Here is a 25,111-nt window from a genome sequence, read left to right on the forward strand (position 1 = left end):
TTTTACTGGCTGGCTGAGAGTCACGGTGAATCGCAGGAAGTGCGGGATGCAGGGCCCTGACTCCCTCACACTCCGTGATAATCCTTTATTCCCCTTCTCTGTAGCTGCAGAGAGGTTTTATAAGGAACCCCTGGTCTCCATGTGGCAGGCTTTGAGATGGCATTAAAGATGATAATCGGTGTCTTCTTTGGAGAGAAGAGCCATTAACTGAGATTGGTTGGAGCTGTCGCGGCTGCTATTGTTAAAGTCCTATCCAACTTCCTTTAAGACAAAACAAGAGAAACATGCACAAAAGGGGAGAGAGAAGAACAGCAAAGGGAGAAATGCAGCTTCTGTCTCTGATGTTGACTCACACGGGCAGGTCTGGTTTGGTCAGAACATCTCCTAGGATGAGGGTGAAGATGATCAGGAGATGTTCGGGGTGGCAGACAGGATGGTGGAGCTTGTTGCATCCCCTTCTTTCAGTCAGTCAGTGTTGTGCTAGCCAGGGTCTCTTTGTGAGGACCCCAAAGTGAGTGATGCATGGCACAGCCCATCCCCTCCTTATTTAATTCACTAGTTAGGCCTAATTTCCAACACACAAATATCAATTCACCGATTCCCAGTCCCACACTTCTCCTGTGTACCAGGCAGGATCTTAACACAGGCCTCGAGTTATACGGGGAGACCCTTTTGTTTAAACTAATTCACTCTCTGTCTTCCTTTTGTGTCCTTTCCCAACAGCATTTCCTTTTATTGTGTTACTTTATGAATTTTTCATTCACTTTGCACTGTTGAGGTCACAATTAGGTTTCATGTGTAGCTCTAGTTATCACAACAACGGTTAGTCTAAATTTGGGGTCTAGCGGGTTGTTTCTGCTGGAAGGAGGAATTGGATGGAGTTATGCATTTCTTTATTTCAGTCCTGTTTATTTAGAAATGCTGTACAAAGTCCTATTTCCCTGCACACAGGAGGAAGCAAAGAACAGAAGACAGTTTCTTTGTGCACAGTTCCAGGCCTCTTTCCAGACAACACTCTGCTCAAAATCTCTCTCTCTCTAGGTTTTTCTCTGGGCGATGTTCCCAGAGCTTATTCTAGCTGTTCTTTGGCTTTCTGCTGCTTCTCTGTCAGCTTCTCTGCTGTTTCTTCTACTTCTTTTACAGATGTACTTCCCCTCCACCAAACAATCCCCAGCAAAACCACTGCTCCCACATATATCTCACATGTGCTTACGTTTTGGGCGGAGGCTGCTATTGTTTCAGCTAGCTGCTTCAATACAAGAGCGTAGCTATTTCTTACATTTAATCAATGATGAAGCACGTCTGATACACTGATCACTTCCAAGATTTAACCTAATCCACAACAATGCCCCTCGGCCCCATCTTAGCTTTGCCCATCGTCTCAGTGGAGCCTAAAATGAGGACCTCCTAAACAACCCACCCCAGACAGAGACAGAAGAGACATAATGTAACAAATTACAAACTTCACTATTTGCATAGTTACATGTGGCCAGACTTTTAAAGGTATTTAGGCACTCAGATGCCTAAGGGTTTTGAAAATCCTACTAGGCCACTAAATACCTTTAAAAACCTGCCCCCTAGTATCCTTCTGTCAAGATATTTTCACCCCCTACCCCAGCAAAAAAAAAAAAAAAATTACTGCCTGATTTCCTTTTATCCATAGAATCATAGAATATCAGGGTTGGAAGGGACCTCAGGAGGTCATCTGGTCCCACCCCCTGCTCAAAGTAGGACCAGTCCCCAACTAAATCATCCCAGCCAGGGCTTTGTCAAGCCTGACCTTAAAAACCTCTAAGGAAGGAGAGTCCACCACCTCCCTAGGGAACCCATTCCAGTGCTTCACCATCCTCCTAGTGAAATTTTTTTTCCTAATATCCAACCAAACCTCTCCTACTGCAACTTGAGACCATTGATCCTTGTTCTGTCATCTGCTACCACTGAGAATAGTCTAGATCCATTCTCATTGGAACCCCCTTGCAGGTAGTATCAAATCCCCCCTCATTCTTCTCTTCTGCAGCCTAGACAATCCCAATTCCCTCAGCCTCTCCTCATAAGTCATGTGCTCCAGCCTCCTAATCATTTTTGTTGCCCTCCGCTGGACTCTTTCCAATTTTTCCACATCCTTCTTGTAGTGTGGAGCCCAAAACTGGACACAGTATTCCAGTTGACGCCTCACCAATGTCAAATACAGGGGAATGATCACGTCCCTCGATCTGCTGGCAATGCCCCTATTTATACAGCCCAAAATGCCATCAGCCTTTCTTGGCAACAAGGGCACTCTGTTGTCTCATATCCAGCTTCTCGTCCATCTTGCAGGGGCTTCTTTCTGCAAGTCCCTGAGGAACAAATGTCTACTGTTTCTGTGAAATCTGCTGGCTGAGGGAGATCCCACCTATTGGGGGTCTAAGGGAAAACTCATCTCTGTCACAATGTTTCCAGCCTCCATTTCCCCAGCTGTGATCCTTGGGATTCCAAGTTTCTCACTTGATCTGTATGTAATTCGAAAAGGACCCCGAAGCTGGTGAAGAATTCATTCATTAGGATCGCGGCTCCTGTCTCAGCCCTTTGATTTCTGATAGTGTAAACCTCAGGTCAGTCTGCAAAGCAGTCCATAGCTCCCAGCAGATATTGACAGCTGGCATCTGTCTTAGACAAGGGCCTGAGAACATCAAAGCCAGTGCTCTCCATTGGTGCCCCCACGAGACAGTGCTGCAAAGCAGTTCTCCCAGTTTCAGGGGGAACCATCTTTGCAATTCATGCATCCCATTTTTATACCACCCTTCCACATCCTGCCTGCATTTCACCCACTACAAATTCTCTCTCAGCTTGGGTAAGGTTTTTGCAATCCCCAAATGTCCAGCAGTTTTAAGATCACAACATAGCCTCAGAACTTCCTTTTTCAATATATCTGGTGCAACCAGCTGGTCCCTGTAATCATCACCTGCTGGTTTCTCCCATCTCCTAGACAATAGGCCATTTTCTAACTCTGCATTTCCCCGGAAAGCTTTGACCACGGGATTCTTAGGGGATACCAGCTTCCCCAGTGATGGCGTTTGCCAAATGATTTTGCAGTCATGCACTGTGCTGTATCCAAATCTACCCTGTGGAAGCTTTTAATTACCCAGTGACAATTCCTGCAAACTCACGTCCAGCGTTCCAGTGGATGAACAGTGACATTCGCACTTGTGCAGATTATGGGACGAGAGGAGCCAGCCTTTACTACCTCAGTAACCCCATCCCTTGGAGAAGCCAACACCTTGCTCTCTTGCCTAGAGCGTGTTTACAATTAGCTGCCCCTGCAACAGTGTTTTTTAATACAGCGAAATGTAACTAGATACATCTAGGATCACAGAATGTCGGGAGCACTTATGGGATGGGGGACTCTATCCTGGGAAGCCATGACTCTGAAAAAGATTTGGGGTCATGAGGGATAATCAGCTGAACATCAGCTCCCAATGTGACTCTGTGGCCAAAAGAGCTACTGCCGTCCTGGGATGCATAAACAGGGGAATCTTAAGTAGGAGAAGAGAAATTATTTAACCTCTGTATTTGGCCTTGGTGTGACTGCTGCTAAAATACTGTGTCCACTTCTGGTGCCCACAATTGAAGAAGGATGTTGATATGTTGCAGAGGGTTCAGAGAAGAGCCACGAAAATGAATAAAGGATTAGAAAACCTGCCTTATCGAGATAGACTCAATGAGACCAATCTAATAGAACAAACAAAGAGAAGGTGAAGGGGTGACTGAATCACAGGTTGTAAGTATCTCAATGGGGAACAAATATTTAATAATGGGCTCTTCAATCCAACAGAGAAAGGTCTAACACGATCCAACGGCTGGAAGCTGATGAACAAATTCAGACTGGAAATAATGTGAACATTTGTTAACTGCGAGAGTAACGAACCATTGGAACAATTTGCCATGGTGGAGTCTCCATGATCAATTAAATCAGGAGTGGGTATTTTTCTAAAAAATCAGCTGTAGGAATAATTTTGGGGCAGGACTCTGGCCTGTGCTATACAAGAGGTCAGAGCAGATGATCACAGTGGTGCCTTCTGGCCTTGGAATCTATGAATAGGGCCCTACCAAATTCATGGTGCGTTGTGGTCAATTTCACGGTCATAGAATTTTTAAAATTGTGTATTTCATGATTTCAGCTATTTAAATCTGAGATTGCATGCAGCTGCAATTGTAAGGGCACTGACCCAAAAAGGGGCTATGTGTGTGTGTGTGAGGTCGCAACGTTATTGTAGCGGGGGGTTGTGGTACCTTTACTCTTACTTTTGAGCTGCTGCTTGTGGCAGCATTGCCTTCAGAGCTGGATAACTGGAGAGCAATAGCTGCTGTCTGGGAGCCCAGCTCTGAAGGCAGAGCTGTCACCACCAGCAGCAGCTGTGTAGAAATAAGGATGGCCTGGTATGGTATTGCCACCCTTACTTCTGTGATCCTCCTACAGAGCTGGGCCCTCAGTCAGCAGCCAGTGCTCTTGGGCTGCCCAGCTTTGAAGGCAGCAGCACAGAAGTAAGGATGGCCTGGTATGGTATTGCCACCCTGACTTCTGCGCTGCTGCTGGCAGGGCATCCCCTTCAGAGCTGGGTGCCTGGCCAACAGCCATCGCTCTCCAGCCACCCAGTTCTGAAGGCAGTGCAGAAATCAAGGTGACAATACAGTGACCCCCCTAAAATAACCTTGCAACCCCCTGCAACTCCCTTTTGAGTCAGGACCACCAATTTGAAAAAAGCTGTTGTCTCCCATGAAATCTGTATAATGTAGAGTAAAAGCACACAGAAGACCAAATTTCATGGGAGGAGACCAGATTTCATGGTCCGTGACGCATTTTTCATGGCTGTGAATTTGGTAGGGCCCTATCTATGAACAAGGGCATCTGGACAAGGTGTTGACATTCCCAGGCCTGGGTGGGATTATGAATTTGTATCACTGCCGTTCCTCTTCCCACCTGGCAAGCTGCCTCTCAGATGTCTGGAACTGGAAAGAGCCATTGCAGAGAATCATGGTCTGTCCTGGCTGCCAACTTCCTCCCATGTAAATCATGATGAAAACGTAACCGTTGCTGCTAGCTCCTTTCAGGTGACGCAATAATTTCTCTCAGAAGAACTCAGGCTTGGGCTGTAATAAGCCACCATCCTCTCTAGTCCTTTGTGCCGTTGTGTCATTTCTGCCCTCAAACTGTAGGTGCCAGCCTCTGTGTGCAATGCAAAAGGGATTTTGAAACATGGATACCCAAAGAGAACAACTCCCAACGGCTCTGTTCAGCTCTGCAAATGCTACCTCATGCTCTGCTGACCACTTGGTTCCCTTTTCTCTCCCAGCAGATGCAGCAGTTTGCAATGTTGGCTGCCCCACAAATGAACCTTCTGCAGTCAGAGCAGAGCTCTGCAGAGTTCAGCATAGCAGCCAGTTGGCCAGATCTGCCCAGCCTCAGTTTTTGTTTTCATCAGTGGAAATTCCCTCCACACTGAGGGAATTCAGGGTGATGTTGTGAAGGTCAAGCCTATAACAGGGCTCAAAAAAGAACTAGATAAATTGATGGAGGATATTAGCCAGGATGAGCAGGGATGGTGTCCCTAGCCTCTGTTTGCCGGAAGTTGGGGATGGGCGACAGGAGATGGATCACTTGATGATTACCTGTTCTGTTCATTCCCTCTGGGGCACCTGCCACTGGCCAGTGTCGGCAGACAGGATACTGGGCTAGATTGACCTTTGGTCTGACCCAGTATGGCTGTTCTTATGATCTTAACATGCACCAAGATATCTAGGTATAACAGACCGACTTAGAGAAGCATGTCAGGTTCACTTATACCTTCCTGATATATTCCCTCGAGGGCCTGTAATGCCTCGTTCCTATTAGCTACTGGTGACCATTGAAGGGCTGTTCAATGGGCCAGTTTCTCCCAGTATCAGGGCCTGGACCAGTGCACTGCAACCTCTGTCCTCCTTGGACTGGGAGACCAGCTCCTGATTCTAATCAGCAATTCTGTCAGACTGTTCTGCTGTTCCCTATTTAACTGCACAGCTCTGCGCTGGAGCTAAGATTCCCCTGAGAACTTGGGTCTCAAAACAACCACTCCCCCATTTTTACTTTGCTAGCAAGCCACCATCCCATGTAGCTGATATTCTGGTTTAGGACACTTTGTTCACCCCAAACTCTTTGCTTCACCCGAGTTGCAGCTTGTAAGGGAATTTCCACCAGATGAATGTGTAGGACACCTTCCCTGGCACGCGATTCTACGATTTAATGATTTATTGCACAGTTATGAGACATCCAGTTACTAGCTCATCTTCTTGGCTACCCAGTCTTGCTCAGATTCAGCCAGTTCTTAAATCCAGCTGTCCCAGTGTTTGGATGGGGGCACATTCCCCAGTAAGGTGGGCCAGGTTTGGATCCCCGAGTCCCTCCCCTTGTTAGCGCTTTAGTCTGGTCTAAAACCTGTTAACGTTTGAGCCGGTGTTCTGTTACACGCAGATCCTATTACACGTTCAGTAGCCAAAACCTCCATCATTGCTGTGTAACACCTCACGTCTAGCCGTGGAGCTGATCCTTGTCCCCCCAAGTTGTGCCCCTTCAGCTTGGTGTGCCCCCTATTTTGGGGGATTTCACGAGACATTTTTGATGCCAACAGTTTTTTTTGTGGCCAGTTTTGTCACAGTGCCAGCATTTAACAGAACCACTTCCCTTAATTCTTGCATTATTGCCAATTTCCCCTTTTTTTAACAAACCAAATGTATCCTTTTTCCTAATAGTGCACAAATGCCATGAACCTGACTAGAATCCCCTTCTCCATCATATGCTGTAGACACAGATCCACACTTGCAGGCCTCATTGTGATCAGCCTCCATCTTGCTCGCCAGCAGATACTTCCTCTTCTCATTCACGGCTAAAAGGCAAGATTCAAATTCTGTGGCAAGTCGTACAGCCTCTCTGGGTGTCCTGGGCTGACTTTCACTCCTCTGCAAGTCCAGCCAAATGTCTGCAAACTGCCCCATTGCTGGTTTCTCCTGGAAGTCCTCCTTTGCCCATTTCAGTGAAATCACGTCCTCCGGTCTCCTTCTAGCTCTTCGTTCTGTATTGGCCAGCTCAGATTGATGGCTGGCTCCAAACCACATATCAAGAGTTTCTGCCAGATGTAGATAAAGTCAGTCTCTTTTCTCTGGGTAAGTTCAGCCCAACTGCCAGAGCTGGGCCACTTACATTGACTGATATGAAAGCCCCCTTTTTCTGTCCCTCTTCCGAGCCATTCATTTGGGCCATGATGTTAAACTTCAGCCCTTTCTGCAAAAGCTCCAGTTGCTGTTTTAATTCCCATTCAGGAGCCTCTAGATCTTGTTTTAAGAGCTTGTTTTACTGCCTTTTGGCCATCTGCGAGCACCTCCATTACTGGTTCCATCTGGCTTCAGTAGGAGTAGCAGCTCACAGTCTCTCTCCTTGGGCACTGGATCCCACTCCTGACAGCAGTGTTTACCCCCTTTTGACCCAAGTGGTTAGCCAAAATTCAGGGTCTAGCAGGGTGTTTCCATCAGGAAGAGAAACTGATGTTGGATTCTGGTGTTTCTCTCATGCAATCCTGTTTATGTATAAGGGCTTGTTCCCCTGAACACAGGAGGAATCAAACAGCAGGAGGCAGTTTCTTTGCTCATAGTTCCATGCCCCTTTCTAGCCAGCACTCTGCCCCAAAGCTCTCTCTCTCTAGGCTTTTGTTAGGGCCACATTCCCAGTATTCGTTTCAGCTGCATTCTTGGCTTTCTGTGGCTTCTCGCTCAGCTTCATTGCTGTTTCTCATGTGTATCTCTCTGAGACACACACACACCTCTCCATCGGACAACCTTCCGGGAAACCCCTCTACCCACATGTGTCTTATATATACCTGTGTTTTGGGTGGAGGCTGCTAGCTATCTGGTTCTATAAATGAGCTTAATTGTTACATTTATTAATAATGAAGGATGGCTGTTTCACCCACCACTTTCAGTGGGGTTTAACCCAATCCTTGTTAGTACCTTCACGGGGGGAAAAACACCAGGTAGTAAAGGGCACTTTAATGTAACAGAGAAAGCCACAACAAGAAGCAGTGTTTGGACATTAGAGCTAGACACATTCAAGTTAGAAATGAGACATGCGTTTTTCACGGAGAAGTTAATAATGGTAGATTTGCAATCTCTTATCAAGATTGGAGGCCTTTGTGGAAAATGCTTTCGCTAACCACAATTATTGCTCAACAGAAAAGTAACTGGATGAAATTCTCTGGCTTTTGCTGTATAGGAAGTCAAAGTGGATTATTGAATAGCCTCTTGTATCTGTACTGTCAAAAGGAACATCCCAGCTCAAGCAATGTGCTTAAGGAGTCAATTCTGGGGACTGAACCTGGCTGCCCCATAGCCCAGACCACACTTTTAGCCACACAGCTAATCTCTGCAGGATACCTACGTAGATGCTAACTCTTAACTACAACCACACAGCACTGGTAATAAGCTGCCTGCGCTGAGGCCCAGCGCTGCTTTGTGCTATTCCAGGCTGCAGGGTGTGGCTGTAGGTGGAATATTTTTTTTTGACAGGAAAATGGGCCTTCCACGCATAGCGATAATTTTTCATCAGAACCCCCCAAACTTTAGCCTTTTGGACAAACTCTTCCCCATTTCCAGTTGCTGAAAAGCTGGGGCAGGGGAATCATTTTTTCCACAGACAGTCACTTTTTCTCCCCTCCAGTTCCCCAGCACTGGTTTGAGGTGGTGGAGAACACATTGATGCCGAGAAGTATCAGAGGGGTAGCCATGTTAGTCTGGATCTGTAAAAGCAGCAAAGAATCCTGTGGCACCTTATAGACTAACAGACATTTTGGAGCATGAGCTTTCGTGGGTGAATACCCTCTTCCTCAGATGCATGTAGTGGAAATTTCCAGGGGCAGGTATATATATGCTAGCAAGCAAACTAGAGATAATGAGGTCAGTTCAATCAGGGAGGATGAGGCCCTGTTCTAGCAGTTGAGGTGTGAAAACCAAGAGAGGAGAAACTGGTTCTGTAATTGGCAAGCCATTCACAGTCTTTGTTCAATCCTGAGCTGATGGCGTCAAATTTGCAGATGAACTGAAGTTCAGCAGTTTCTCTTTGAAGTCTGGTCCTGAAGTTTTTTTGCTGCAGGATGGCCACCTTAAGGTCTGCTATAGTGTGGCCACGGAGGTTGAAGTGCTCTCCTACAGGTTTTTGTATATTGCCATTCCTAATGTCTGATTTGTGTCCATTTATCCTTTTCCGTAGAGACTGTCCAGTTTGGCCAATGTACATAGCAGGGGGCATTGCTGGCATATGATGGCGTATATTACATTGGTGGATGTGCAGGTGAATGAACCGGTGATGGTGTGGCTGATCTGGTTAGGTCCTGTGATGGTGTCGCTGGTGTAGATATGTGGGCAGAGTTGGCATCGAGGTTTGTTGCATGGATTGGTTCCTGAGCTAGAGTTATTATGGTGCGGTGTGCAGTTACTGGTGAGAATATGTTTCAGGTTGGCAGGTTGTCTGTGGGCAAGGACTGGCCTGCCACCCAAGGCCTGTGAAAGTGTGGGATCATTGTCCAGGATGGGTTGTAGAACTTTGATGATGCATTGGAGGGGTTTTAGCTGGGGGCTGTATGTGATGGCCAGTGGAGTCCTGTTGGTTTCTTTCTTGGGTTTGTCTTGCAGTAGGAGGCTTCTGGTAACTGCACACTGCACCAAAATAACTCTAGCTCAGGAACCAATCCATGCAACAAACCTCGATGCCAACTCTGCTATGTACATCGGACAAACTGGACAGTCTCTACAGAAAAGGATAAATGGACACAAATCAGACATTAGGAATGGCAATATACAAAAACCTGTAGGAGAGCACTTCAACCTCCCTGGCCACACTATAGCAGACCTTAAGGTGGCCATCCTGCAGCAAAAAAACTTCAGGACCAGACTTCAAAGAGAAACTGCTGAGCTTCAGTTCATCTGCAAATTTGACGCCATCAGCTCAGGATTGAGCAAAGACTGTGAATGGCTTGCCAACTACAGAACCAGTTTCTCCTCTCTTGGTTTTCACACCTCAACTGCTAGAACAGGGCCTCATCCTCCCTGATTGAACTGACCTCGTTATCTCTAGCTTGCTTGCTAGCATATATATACCTGCCCCTGGAAATTTCCACTACATGCATCTGAGGAAGTGGGTATTCACCCACGAAAGTACATGCTCCAAAATGTCTGTTAGTCTATAAGGTGCCATAGGATTCTTTGCTGCTTTTATTGATGCCGTGATGGCTCTAAATTCAGGAGGCAAAGAAAATGACCCCGCAGGAATTATTGCAAAAACCTCATGATTTGTAAGGTGATTTCAGGATTTTTGAGAGGCCTGGCTCATGCTCTTTGGATGGCTGAGTTTAGGAGCACCCAGGGGGTTGGTTGCTGTCAAGTGTGTGGGATTGGATTTAATTATACAGGGTAAACTGCCAATTACCCCCCTCTCAAATGCCCCCTGCTGGTGCCTGGCCTTGCCTTCTGCACCTCCCTTTGGGTGAATCCACCCACCCTGCAGCCCCCCAGGGTCTCAACTGTGTTAACGCCATGGACCCAGCTTCCATCTGCTGGCCACCCACTCCTCGTGCCTGAGCCAGCATTGTTTCGGGGAGGGCAGCCCTCTGATCCTAGACTCAGCCATTGTTTCCTCCCACGATTTCCTTTCCTCCCTTTGATTTAACTCCTGGCTGTCTGGTAGGTTTGTAGCAAATGAGTAACCCAGGTAGAATAAAAAATACTGCACATAGCTCCCTCGCTCTCCACAGGGTGCGGCATGTGGAGCCTCAGAGGTGGGTGTGATCCCAGGTTGACAGCAGAGAACAAGTAGCCATTGGCACATCCCATCACCCAACGGAGTCACCAGCTGTTAGCGCATTGCCCCAGCCTGGGCTGTGAAAACTTTTCCCCCTCCCCCCACCAAACTGGGGAAAGCAGCCTGCCCCAGGCCACACGGAGGGATCCAGCAATGTCCCAAGCACCAACCGACCCCCGGTGAGCCAGAGGGGCTGGGCAGCGTGGGCCCTAGGATGGGGGCTGGGGCTGGTCCAGGCTGCTGGGATGATGGACAGCCCCATTCGGGCCTAATCTGGGCCTGGGTTTCTATGAGAATCAGAACCTGTGTGGCTTGCTCTAGGGAGCGGACTGGCTAGGCTGGACATGTTGCCACTGCCAGGGTGTCAATCTGGAGTGACTCCAGTGTAGGGGCAGAGCTTGGGGTTCAGTAACAGGAATGAGGGGGGAGGAGGGGGCAAAGTCTGATGTGGGCCCAATTCACACTAACCGCAATGAAGCCCAGCAGTCCTGGCTCAGCCCAGCCAGGCACACACACAGAAATGCATCCTTTCATCCCACTCCCACCCCCTGTTCTATATCCACTCATTCATATATACCGCCATACATACATCCCCCCGACATACACAACTGCCTGCGTTTAGGCACACCGCCTACTCACACCCATCCATACCTGTGCATGCACAAGTGCACCTCCATACACAATCACACTCATCCACACACTCATCCAGCCACATCCACCCTCCCCCCTACCCCAGCCTTCCAGATGGCCCTGGGTTAGATTCAAACTCCTTGACTAGGCAAAAAACAGCTGCCTTTTTTTAAGGATAAATGTAAAAAACAATCAAGCTCCTTTCTGAACTAGATAGCCTCCACCCAAACAAAGCCACATGCCAGGCTGGGTGTCGGAGTTAGCTATGCACCTCAACAGGAGGACATGTGTTTGTGTGTGTGCGCGTGCACTCCTCTGTGATAATGAATCCAGGGTTGATTAGTTTGCAGCAGTGTCCCTGTGTGCGTGTGGTAGATGCAGTGAGAAACAGAACCCAGAAAGAGCAGAAAGCCAAGGATGGAAGACAGAAAGCAGGGGCACCATGCACACGGCCTGAGAAAGTGCCTAGGGAGAGCTTTTGGGCAGAGTGCTGGCAGGAGGGAGAATTGGAACGGTGAGCAAACAAAATATTTCATCTTGTTTGATTCTTAAATGGCACAGGCAGCATCTTGGGCTAGACACGTGCATATGTACCCAGGTGTCAGGTAGGTGTGTTCTCGAGCAGCAAGTCTGTGCTGCCTTGGTCACACTGCAGAGTGCTCGTTCCAGTAGAGCTAGCACCTGCCTGTCTACCCGTGCTGGGAATTACACCTCCAGCCCTGTGCAGATGTGCCCAAATATACCTGACTCCATCACCCCATTTCTCCTCCCAGCAGGAACAAGCTGCAGGCCCCTGAAAGCTGGCTAAGCACTCTGGTCAAAAACATGGGGGACAACCCCCCTAAACATTCCCACTAAAAAAGACAGAGGTACAAATACAGGGAAACATGGCACACACCGGTACCTCTGTGCGCACAAACAGAGGTTCCCATCCATATCCACACACAAATGTGCAGTCACAGAGACACACAATCACAACCTCTGTCACACACATGGAGTAGGGCTCATTCCCTCCAACAGGGGGCAGCAGGGACACACACACATGTGCGCGCACACGTTCACAGGCATGAAGACACCCAAAGTTGCACCCAAACTGCTGCACATTCCACCGGTCGAGGTTTATAGAACAGACCCTGGAGGGGACGGAGGTTTGGTGACCCTCAGCTATGCAAGTGCTGGGTCCATCTGGCTGATGGGAGCTGCAGCCCCAGCCCATGGGGGAGTTGGGGACAGACTGTGGAATGGGGCATCTCCAAAACTAAGACAGGAGAGCCCAACCCCCAAGGAGGCAGATCCTGCCCCCAGCGCCACTGACAGAATCACCCCAGCCAGTGCAGAGGGTTCACTTTGGAATTCTATTGGTGGTAATGGTCGGAGTATGAACTGGGCAACAAAAAGAGGCCAGAGTGAGGGCCCTGGGAGTCAGGATTCCTGGGTTCTATCCCCAGCTCTGAGGGGAGTGGAGTCTAGTAGCTAGAGCAGAAGGACTGAGAGCCACAACTCTTGGGTTGTCTCCCAACTCTGTGAGGGGAGCAGGGTCTCCATCCATCCTCCCCCGCTCTCTTCACAGCACATCGATCCAGTGACAGACCCAGTCGTGGCTCTGTGATGACCATGCCCCTGCACTTCCCCATACTGCTGGCCTCCTGCCTGGCCCAGCTCAGGGAGAGTGCCAGCTACTGGCAGTTCACAACCCAACATGTTGACTTCCTGAAGACCAGCAGCTCTATTGAGGTGCCAGGGCTGGCCTGGCCCACTTGTGAATACCCCAACACCTTTATCTGCACCTGCCCCCCAAGACACTTGCAGATGGGGAGTGAAAGGGGGAGGTCCTGCTGATTCAAGGTTTGAATTCACAGCCCTGGGTTTAGCAGGCCAATGCTCAAACCACTGAGCTATCGTCCCCCATTGCATCACACAGGCACGAATGGATTTAGCCTAGGAGGCAGGGAAGCATTAGCCCCATTTAGAAGGGGGGATCTAGGGCACTGAGAGATGAAGTGACTTTCCTGAGAGTAAGCAGGGAGTCTGTGGCAGAGCAGAGAATCAAACTCAGAACACCTGAGCCCAAGGCCTGTGCTTTGACCAGTAGGCAACCTTTCCTACCCTGAGGAGGGGAACCTCCTATGTCACTTTGAGTGGAGTCAGGTGCTAGACCAACCCACCAGGAGGGGAGTAGAGAGAGGCAGAGTGGGGGAGAGTCCTCAGGGAAGGGTCAGGGCCAGGTGGGTCACCCACCGTCAAAACCAAAAGTCAGCACCTATGCCTGCAAGCCCTGCTCCACAGGTCTGGCAGCTCCCATTGGTGCTTTTCCCGGTCAATGGGAACCACAGAGCTCGCGCTTGTGGGGGGCGCAGCACATGGAGACCCTTTGGCTGCCCTGATCCTAGGAGCCAGAGGGACCTGCAGCAGGAGGGGTGAGTAGGTGAGTGGGGCGGGGTGAAGAGGCGAGCAGTGGGTAGGCAGGGGGTGACTAGGCGAGTGGTCTGCTATTGACACCAATCAGCTCTGTCAGTACAAGGATCTTTCCACTGGTATTCACTGCCCCAAAAGGAAAATCCAAAATACTTGCTTTTGAGAATCACATCTGTCCATGTGTCATGTTTGGGCTTGTGTGTGTGTTTGTGTGGGTCAGTCTTGTGCGTTTCATTTTTTGTCTGGTGTGTTTTTGTGTTCTGTGTGTTTGAAACCCTGGCTTGTGTGAGCGCTGTGTGTCTCATGTTAGGTTTTGTCAAAGTTAGACTCAGGACTCATAGTTTGTCAGATCACTCTGTTTTATTAGCACAGCGCTCTGCTAATAACACCCAGATAATGTGAGCACCATGCAAGACACAAACTATCGTATTTATACAGATAAAAGGGCGAGAACTTAACAAAGGGACAAAGAGAGCAAAACTGTAAAATTCACCCGGGGCACAGCATGCATCTCCTACTTCCTTACTAACTCTTATCGATCTAAGGCTAATACTTCACCAATCGCCCTTAAGTGGAGCAATTGTTTTACCTTAATGTCTGTATTCCTGACACCTGGATTGCAGCAATTCAGCTCTTTTGCTCAAAGGTACACACAGCTTTTCTTTAATCCATTCTTATTTTTACAGTATAATTCATTCTACTTTCACCGTTTTGTCTGTGTATGTTGGTGTTTTGTGCATGTGTGCCTCTTGCTTGAATGCATCTTGCATGGCTTCTCTGCCAACTAGTGTGCATGTTTGTATCTTTTGTTGGGATGTCATGGGGTGAGTACACCCCATCCCCCTTTGAGGAGGGAAGAGTGTTACAGCCCTGTGGCTAAGTCCTCTTGCCCTCCCTTAACCTCAGGAAAGCCTGGCCTAGTATTGTAGTAACCAGGCAAGGTACTAACAAACTTCAGCAGGACTTTTTACAGGGGAAACCTCTTTACCAAGCTGCTGCTGCACCCTCTGTAATTCTCACTCAGGGCTTGGCTACACTCGAAACTCCAAAGCGCTGCTGCAGGAGCGCTCCCGCAGGAGCGCTTTGAAGTGCGAGTGTGGTCGCAGCACCAGCACTGGGAGAGAGCTCTCCCAGCGCTGTACATACTCCACCTCCCCGTGGGGATTAGCTTGCAGTGCAGGGAGCCGCATTCCCAGCGCTGGGGCACTGTTTACACTGGCGCTTTGCAGCGCTGTAACTTGCAGCGCTCAGGGGGGTGTTTTTTCACACCCCGGGTGAGAAAGTTGCAGCGCTGTAAAGCGCCCGCATAGCCAAGGCCTCAGCCTCCTCAACTCCTCCCCCCTCCTTCCTGTTTCCTGTCCTTTCAGACTCCCAACAGCCAGTGCTCCCAGTTCTAATAATCACAAGCAACATCTAAACACCACATTCCCTCTTCTCTTAAGACACTTTCCCATTTCAAATAAACATTGTTATTTTAACCACAGGAACAAATAGGAAACAAGACACTATACTGGTGGCAGAAATATTACACTGAAAACACTGTAGATACTACACAACACAGCCTCTAGTCCAGGCAGGTGGTCGTCTGGATCTGACAGGCCGTCTCTCAAGCCCCGGTTCCAGTGCAATGTCTTGTTGTGTTGGTTCTACGGTGAAGTCATCCAATGCAGGCTGGGTGTTGGCATAATCTCTTCTTGGTGCACAGGCAGGTGCAAGATAAGAAGCATTCCATACCCGCCCATCAGAAAGTAGATAGGTGTAAGGTCCCTTCTTCTCTATGATTTTAAGAGAAGCTGTGAATTGATGGCCCCCATTGCATAAGATTCCAGGTTTTTGTATTCTAACAAAGGAACCACACTCAAACTTTGGTTCCTTAGCACCCCATCCCTTGTCTGTGAAAGCCTTAGACTTTGCTTGGTTCTGTTCAACTGTTTTTCTCACCTCATTCTCGTTTGGGGCATCAGGTCGTGCCTTTAACAATCCAGCAATATTCAGTTTAGTATTCATCTGTTTCCCATGCAGTAACTCTGCGGGTGATCTTTGCATTGTGGCATGTTGTGCAGCCCGGTATGCTTGCAAGAAATCAGTAGCGAAGGGGATCCACAATCGCCCTTCCAGTTTAGCCATTTGCAAACTCTCTTTCAAACTTCTGTGAAACTGTTTGATTTCCCCATTGGCTTGAGGGTAATCTGGGACTTCAGCGGCTCCTGGGCTGTACCTGGCAACACGCATCCTCCCTCCTCAGCAGTCAGCCCTGACTGAGCTGAGCTGCTCCCTTTTATACTGGTGCTCCAGTTGGAGCAAGCCCAGCAGGGGCAAAGGGTGTGTGGCTTCCTTGGCCCACAGCGCAGGGTTAATCCTTCCCTGTCCAGTGTGAGGCAAGTACACCTGGCTTGGGTCAGTCAGAGCCTTGTCTGTCTCCAGTGTTATGCCCTGTGAGTGTTTGTGTCCTGTGTGTCTATCTGCATGCATTCCTCCAAGTCTCTCTTTCCACACACCACCTTCCTTCACTGGCCCAGAGCCTATGGGCGAGCAACCCAAAACTCCAACCCTGGGAATGCATGAGTGGTCACCGTGCGTGGATATGCAAGGTATGTTATCATACTCAGCCCTTTTCATTGTTTCTCCTGGTAGTGCACCAGCATGTGACTCTATTGCTCAGTAGACTGCTCTTGTGATGCTGGTGCTATGAGTTCAAGTCTGGCTGGGGCTGTTTTTGAATGCGCTCTGGGGGAGTTTGATCTACTAGGAGCCAGCTAATCTCCTCTCTTCCTGTGATGACAGCATAGTAGCCCAAGAGATACGTGTGCAGTGACAGCCACCTTCAAATCACCAAAGGGGTTTAGATACTGACTAATTTTCATGGCCTCCACATTCCTTAGGTGCCTGAGAAAATCTCAGCCCTCAGTGCGTTTGGATGCAGAGCTCTGCCTTCCACTCTCTTTCTGCTTTGCTTTTGTAACACTGACAGACCCTGGTCCTCGGCAAGCAGGATTGAACCTGGGACTTCTGGAGCTAAATGCCTGAGCCTCTACTGCATGAGGTAAAAAGGCATGTGGCTGTTAGCTAAGGTTGTAGAGCCCACTCTTTAATCTCTCTCTAAGTGGTCTCGATGCCACTAGCTGGGACAGAACAGCTCACCTTGGAGGTGTGTGGGTTATGCTTTCAGAAACCTGGTGGCCTGCTAATCAGATGAGAAGAAGCCATTTTTATAGTTCCTCATTAAGGTCCAGAGCTGACTGTGGAAGGGTGAGTGGTGGGGCTGCTGGTCAGGATTGAAAGGCATTAGCACAAATCTGTCCAAGGAGAGCCAAGGGCAGAGAGAGAGTAGGGGGCTGCAGGATGAGATCGAGGGGCATTAGCGGAGCTCTGGGTGGGTAGGTGGAGAGGGCCCAGGGCTGGGCTAGGAGGGGGCTGTGGATCAGGAGTGAGGGGCACTGGTAGTGCTGTGAGTTTCTAGGCTAGGACTGCATTAGGAAGGTGCCAGTAGGTCAGGACTTAGGGTGCATCTACACAGCAAATGAAGGTGTGATGGCAGCATGGATGGGGGATCCTATGCTGGCGTTAATCTAGCTAGCACAGGTAAAAAGAGCAGTGGAGACATGGTAGCCTGGACTGCAGCACAGACAGCTAACCGGAGTGGTACCCAGGTCCCTAGTGGGCTGGTACTGGGGCAGTTAGCCCATAGTGAATTCTTTGCTGCCTGCTGTTTTCACCCACACTAACTAGGCTAAAACGGGCACGGCTCTGCCCACCTGCACTACAATCCCACCTCCACTTGCTGGGTAGACACACCCTGAGATATTTCCGTGAGCACAGAGCTGTGCTGTCTGTTCCCCACCCATGCCTGGGGGCCTGCTGGGACGCTGCTTCTAATTGCCAGATATCAGGAAGCCCTGCTGACCCAATTGCATCCTGGATTTATCCCTCCTACTCCTCCACCTCCCTTTCTGGCTAGGCTCTATATAAACTTCACCAAGACGGGCAGGGGGATCAGGGTGAGGTTCAGCTCAGCAGAAGCTGGGATCCATCGCTCTGACGACAGCAAAGGAACAAGGACTTGGGTAAGTTGCAGGAGATTCTAGCAGCCAGGAGAGAGGAGAGAACAGTGCCACATGGGGCTGTAACTGCAGGATTTGTTTCTGGAAGGCAGTGTGAGCTAGTGGTTAGAGCAGACTAAGCTTGACATGGCAATGAATAGTGATGTGTGCATGATCTGAGATTCTATATCTCCTTGCACCTTATTTGACTCAAATAAAGATATTTGCTTCTCCACTCCGGTGTGGTCATTGGGAATACGCACACCGGGCAAACGAACCCCCAACTGTTGCACCCCCTGCAACAGCTTTGGCGAGCCAGCCAGGAGGTCAAGGCTAAAAATTAGCCTTGCCCGGACCCTCTCCGGTGGCCGACTGACTGAGACAGTCACTGATGCCCAGCGCGCACCGGTGCTTTCACCGGGGGCCTCAGCGAAGTCTGGTGCGGTCGACCCCGGGAGGCACAACGGTGCAACGCCCCAGAAGGTGGAGAAGCTTTGGTCCTGAGCGACGGTGAGGAACCGGTCTCGGGGATAAGGTAGGATAAAAGTTAAAAGGGTTTAATCTGTCACCTGCTAAGACCTGGGGACGCCCAGGGTCTCCCGGTAAGGAATGGGACAGGGACAGTCACAGGATAAGGTAGCGTGCACGTCTTTAGAATGCATTCTGGTTGCATTCTCGGTAATTGGAAAATCTTTGGAATGGATCCACTAACTAAGGGTAAACTAAAAAGGTATTGTACAATAGACTGGCCTCAATATCAGCTAGAGGACCAGGAACGGTGGCCACCGGAGGGTTCAATTAATTATAATACGATCCTCCAACTTCTTTTATTTTGTCAACGAACTGGTAAATGGAATGAGCGTATGTATGGTCAGATATTTATGTCATTATGAAACAGAACAGATATTTTGAAGCAGTGTAATTTGATTCCAACAGGCTTTTAGGGAAGAGTTGTGAAAATGTTTAAAACTCATTATTTACTGTAATAGCAGGAGCGGGGTCACATTCGGCCACAGCACCCCCATTGTATGGTGACAAAGTCCCCTCAGCCCCGCCAATTGAGCCCGCCACAGGTTTGTACCCTTTAATTACTGAAACCCGAATCGCTCACAATGCTACGGCTACTCAGGAGTTAACCACTATGCAGGTGTACTCTCATGTTCCTTTTAATTCTGTGGATCTAGCGGCTTTCAAAGCGCAGGCAGGGGAATTTTCTACCAACCCCTCCCGATTTATTTCAGTTTTTGAAGGCTGTCTGGTTAGTCATAAACCTGACTGGGATAACTGCCAGGTACTTCTGTGAACACTCCTCTCTGAAGTGGAGCGAAACCAGGTTTCAGCTAAGGCATGGGCAGAAGCAGAATGAAGATATGAGCAAAGTCTTGATACTTAGAAGGAGGCCAGGGAGGAATTACAGAAAATTATAGATAAATTCCTGCCGTGTGGGGTATTACAGGAGTGTCACTCAGCTTGGAATACCCCTATCTCACCAGTCCAGAAACCGGACGGCAGTTATCGATTGGTGCAGGACTTAAGAGCAGTCAACGAGAGGGTTAAGACTCTATACTCCCTCGTGCCCAACCCATATACGCTGCTAGCCTCTGTGGGGGGACAGTATTCATGTTTCTCAGTTCTTGATTTAAAGGATGCCTTTTTCACAATTCTGGTGGACACAGGGTCCCAGGAAATTTTCTCCTTTGAATGGGAAGACGCAAACAGGAATAAAAGGCAACTGTGTTGGATGGTGCTGGCACAAGGATTTAAGAACTCCCCCACTCTTTTCTGTCAAGCTTTATCCCGGGACTTGAAAGGATGGGAAAATGAGAACGAAGTCCTTCTCCTACAGTACGTTGATGATTTATTAATCGCAGCAGTGGGACTAGAAGTATGTCTCCAGGCAACCGTAAGTCTTTTAAACTTTCTTGGGCTGCGGCGGTATCGCGTGTCAAGAAATAAAGCCCAAATTGCCCTCCCCGAAGTACGTTACCTAGGCTTCCAGATCAGACAGGGGGAACGCCAGCTTTCAAGGGGGAGGCTTGAACCTATTTGTCGAGTTTCTACTCCCCGAAATTGCAAGCAGCTCAGAGTATTCCTGGGAATGGCAGGATTTTGCCGCATATGGATTCCAGAGTTTGGACTACTAGCTAAGCCACTGTATGAATGTGTTAAAGGGACTGATCAGAAACCGTTTTACTGGACAACAGAGGCAAATAATGCCTTTACCTTAATAACAAGAAAATTGATGGAAGCCCCAGGCCTGAGTCTGCCCGATCTTTCTAAGCCCTTTCAATTGTATGTACATGAAAGAAAAGGGGTGGCCCTGGGACTACTTACACAGTTATTGGGCTCTTGGAAATACCCAGTGGCTTATTTCTCCAAACAATTGGATCAGGTTGCTAAGAGGTGGCCGGCATGCCTACGGACAGTTGCAGCTACAGCTCTGGTGTTAGAGGAAGCAGAAAAACTGACTTGGGGGGGGGGGCTGTTCAAGTATACACTCCACATATGGACCAAGCCTTACTGGACACAAAGGGGGGGTCTCTGGCTCACCCAAGCTCGGGTAGCCCGGTATCAGGCTAAGCTCTTAGAGAACCCCTAAGTTACCCTGCAGGCTTGCCCCTCCCTTAACCCAGCCACCTTGCTGCCAGAAACAGAGGGCCAAGAGCATGACTGCTTGGAAGTTATAGATGCCCAGTATTCCAGCCGTCAGGATTTAAAAGAGCAACCTCTTGCTAACGCAGACTATGAGTGGTACACGGATGGCAGTAGCACTGTTGTAAATTGACTTAGAAGGGCGGGCTATGCCGTGGTGTCTCTCCATGAAACTGTGGAGGCAAAAAGCCTGCCCCCCGGGACTTCAGCCCAGCTAGCCGAAATAGTGGCTTTAACTCGTGCGCTTGAATTGTCAAAAGGGAAAAGGGTTAATATCTTCACAGACTCTAAATATGCTTTTGGTGTACTACATGCCCACGCAGGTTTATGGAAACAAAGGGGATTATTGATGGCTCAAGGCTCCCTGGTCAAGCACAGGTTACAAATTCTTCAGCTTTTGGAGGCCGTACAACTCCCCTTAAAGGTAGCAGTAATGCACTACAGGCTCATCAAAAGAAGGATCACAGTATTAACCGAGGAACACTGCTAAGACTGTGGCTCTTAACCTTGTTAAAGAGATTTTTCCTAGATTTGGCCTGCCTCGATGGATGGAATCTGACCAGGGAACACACTTCACCTCAAAAATTGTCCAGAATGTCTCGGATATCCTCCAGCTCAACTGGAAACTTCACACCCCTTGGAGGCCACAGGCCAGTGGAGTGGTAGAATGTACTAATCAGACACTCAAAAGGCACCTAGCCAAAATATGTCAAGAAGCGTCTTTAAAGTGGCCTGATGCCCTACCTTTGGTTTTACTCCGCATTCGAGCTCTTCCTAAGGGAAGAACTGGTTTAAGCCCCTTCGAGATTATGTTTGGAAGGGCATGGCCTGTGAATGGTACCCCGATCCTGCTAGGGGAATGGGAGGCTGGGTGTGAATATTTGTCTCAGTATATGTGTTCTCTGTCTGCTGTTTTATGTTCTTTTTACAGGTACATTAAGGACTCTCAGCCACTCCCTTTGGATGCACCGGTCCATTCCCTACAGCCAGATGACTTCATCCTTGTCCGTACCTGGAAGGACGAACCTCTCCAGGAGAAGTGGAAAGGACCCTATCTCGTTTTACTGGTGTCCCACACGGCAGCTAAAGTAGAGGGACACAAGAGCTGGATTCACTACTCCCGATTGAAAGCTGTACCTCCACCGCAAAATCCAAACCCCGAGCAGTGGACGATCCAGCCTACTGGGACCGAAACATCGGAAGATTTGGGACTCAAGTTATTGTTTAAACGCAAATCACTCTAATTTGGTCATGTTTTTAATATTTGTATGGGTGTTTACTGTTTCTGGACAGTTGACCCCTTTATCTTTCCGCTCCCCAGAAAATAACTGGTGGGCTCTTTTAGCTGCCACAGCCTCTAATTCTTCCCACTTTTGTGTAGGAAGCGGTTACACTTTAGGGTCTGTATTTACTACTTGTTTTGTAGGAGTAGCTATGCCCTTGCAAGATATTCACAATTATACTGAACTTGCTGCTTATAACATTAAGTTGAAGGCCCAGCAGCTGTCTGATTTTGGCTCTATTTCACATCCTAAACCCTATACAAACCAAAATCGCCTTCAAATTCGGCTAATGGCCATATCCTCGAATGTTACTTCCTGTTTTACTGTCGTGGGTGCTCAAAAGGCTGCTATTAACTTAACAAATCATAAGATGAATTGTTCTGTTGCTCCTACCTCAACTTCCTATCTTTATTCACATTTATACCTCCCCCGTGGGTGGTTTTTGCTCTGCGGACTAACTGCATTCACTTATGTTCCAGCTAATAGTTCGGGAGGCCCTTGTTCTCTTGGACGATTAACCATGGGGGTTGTCCCTGGTCATGCTCTAGTTCTAAAGACAACGGGGCCTACCCGAGTCCAGAGAGCTCGGCATGGCCTGCCTCTGGACGAAACCTGTGATTCTAAGGTAAACCTGGTGTCTAAATCTCAGGCTATAGCCCTCGCTACTTCATTGGTCGGAGTCCCAGGCCTGGCCTTAGATGCAGAGCTCCAGCATGCAAAAGTGGCCTGTGCCCTTGCCAAGTCCATCAATCTAACTTCCACTTTAATCTCTGACTTGGCCTCGGAGCTCACAGGGGTCCGAGAAGGGGTACTCCAAAATCGAGCTGCAATAGATTACCTCCTCTTAAGGCATAATCATGGCTGTGAGAAATTTAAGGGTCTCTGTTGCTTTAACCTTTCTGATCACAGCCAAAGCATTGAAAATAGACTGGCTAAGTTGCGTGACATTGTCACTAACATAACGCAAAATAGTGACAATAATTGGTGGGGTTCTTGGGGTTTTGATAATTGGTTTGGGTGGCTTAAAAGCATTTTTACCTCCCTGCTAGTAGTGATAGCGATTGGTTTGCTCTTCTGCTGTGGTCTGCAGTTAGGAGTGCCGTGTTGTAAAAGCTGTCTTTCTGCCCTCCATCAGCCAACAGAAATGTACCCCCTTAGGGCAGTCTTGCTGCCAATATCAGCTGGCTTGCCCATTGACCTTATTCTAAGTAATAAATATGAGAAAACTCAACAAAAGACCTTTGAGTATTCTCAAAGGGGGGATTGTTGGGGGGTGCAGGGCTCCAAGTAACTGGCAATATGGCGTGGGGTCAGAAGTTTACATTCTCAGGCCTACGACTGCCTTTCGAGCTAAACAATATGTTCCTTTAAAGTTAGCATGAGTACATGTAATCATTTATCATTTTCTTGTGTTCTTTTGTTTATGGTACAAGATGTAATCGATCAAAGGGGGGAGGGTTAGTAGTATGGGTTAAGGATATAGTTAATTAAAAGATCCGGTAGTTAATGAATTGTAAATGATGAATTGTAGCACCTGTGAACATCTTTGTAAACAAGTAAGGTATATAAGACATGGCAATGAATAGTGATGTGTGCATGATCTGAGATTCTATATCTCCTTGCACCTTATTTGACTCAAATAAAGATATTTGCTTCTCCACTCCGGTGTGGTCATTGGGAATACGCACACCGGGCAAACGAACCCCCAACTGTTGCACCCCCTGCAACAAGTTTATGGAGGGGATGGTATGATGGGATAGTCTAATTTTGGCAATTAATTTGGCAACTGATCTTTGATTATCAGCAGGTAAGTATGCCCAGTGGTCTGTGATGGGATGGGATCTGAGTTACTACAGAAAATTCTTTCCTGGGTGCTGGCTGGTGAATCTTGCCCACATGCTCAGGGTTTAACTGATCGCCATATTTGGGGTCGGGAAGGAATTTTCCTCCAGGGCAGATTGGCAGAGGCCCTGGAGGTTTTTCACCTTCCTCTGCAGCATGGGGCATGGGTCACTTGCTGGAGGATTCTCTGCACCTTGAGGACTTCAAACCGCAATTTGAGGGCTTCAGTAACTCAGACATAGGTTAGAGGTTTGTTACAGGAGTGGGTGGGTGAGATTCTTTGGCCTGCATTGTGCAGGAGATCAGACTAGATGATCATAATGGTCCCTTCTGACCTTAAAGTCTATGAGAGGGGGTCAGGACTGTCTACACCTCTGGGAGGGGAGTGGGGAATAATGGCTTAGAGGGGTGAGGCCCTGATCTCAACTGGGGTCTATGCAGCACATAGCACAATCGGGACCCAGATCTTCAGCAGTGTATTTAGGAGCCATGTGATAAAAATAAATAACTCCCCTATTTTTAGACCACTGGGGGCAGAATGGGGTGGGAGGGGATAATGGGAGGCATTTGTATTAAAGGAGTTTCCAGGGCGGAGGCAGATCCCCACCCCGCGCTGTCTCCATCCATCTCCCCCATCTCTTCGCACTGCAGGTGGATCCAGTGACAGACGCGGCCATGGCCCTGAGGGGACCCTGCCCCTTGCTCTTCCTGACCCTCATCCTGCTGGTCGCCGGCCTGGCCCAGATCATCACACCACCTGACAGTTACCAAAAGTTTGTGAGCGAACACGTTGATTTCCCCAAGACCAGACCCCCCAAGGGCCAGACCTACTGCAACTACATGATGTGGCGCCTGAGCCAGAAGATCAATATGTGCAAACTCACCCACACCTTCATCCACGCCCCCACCAGCCGGCTCCAGGCCATCTGCACCACGGGAGGGAGATGCAACCAAAACAACGAATGCGACAGCAATGCAGCCTACCCCCTCACCACCTGCCGCGTGCGCAGCCCGCCCCGCCCACCACGCTGTATCTACAGGGGAATACCCCAGACCCGCAGGATCCGCGTGGCCTGTGTTGGGGGGCTGCCCATGCGCTTCATCAGAGTCCTGTAGAGCCCAGGTGCTGGCCATGGGCTGGGAGCAGGGGGTCCCCTGCCCGCCCGTTCACTCCAGTGCAGACCCCTGTCGCTGGGGGCTCTCCTGCCTCATCTCTGCCTCCTGGGCAGCACCCACCATGAGTCTCCACAGGGACATTCAGTGTCTCCGCTTATCCCACAGGCCGGCAGCTTGGGGCCGGTGGAGAAATTTCCCTCACTAGGTGCCCCGTTCCCAGCCACACGAGTGAAAACCCAGGTGCCCAGCCTCTCTCCACCAGCTGGCACGGAGACCTT

At 48.9% G+C, this 25,111-nt stretch overlaps 1 protein-coding gene across 1 annotated transcript in view; it reads left to right on the forward strand.

Annotated features, from left to right (window-relative positions):
* Positions 1 to 24,833, forward strand: part of LOC115638305 (ribonuclease-like) — a 59,924-nt gene extending 35,091 nt beyond the window's left edge. The window contains exon 2 of the mRNA XM_030539900.1: positions 24,369 to 24,833. Within this exon, the coding sequence (XP_030395760.1) occupies positions 24,393 to 24,833 (441 nt within the window). The 5' untranslated portion in view covers positions 24,369 to 24,392. The remainder of the gene's footprint in view (positions 1 to 24,368) is intronic.
* Positions 24,834 to 25,111: the final 278 nt, after the last annotated feature.

Source organism: Gopherus evgoodei, chromosome 21 (assembly GCF_007399415.2).
Source record: "Gopherus evgoodei ecotype Sinaloan lineage chromosome 21, rGopEvg1_v1.p, whole genome shotgun sequence".
NCBI lineage: Eukaryota > Metazoa > Chordata > Testudines > Testudinidae > Gopherus > Gopherus evgoodei.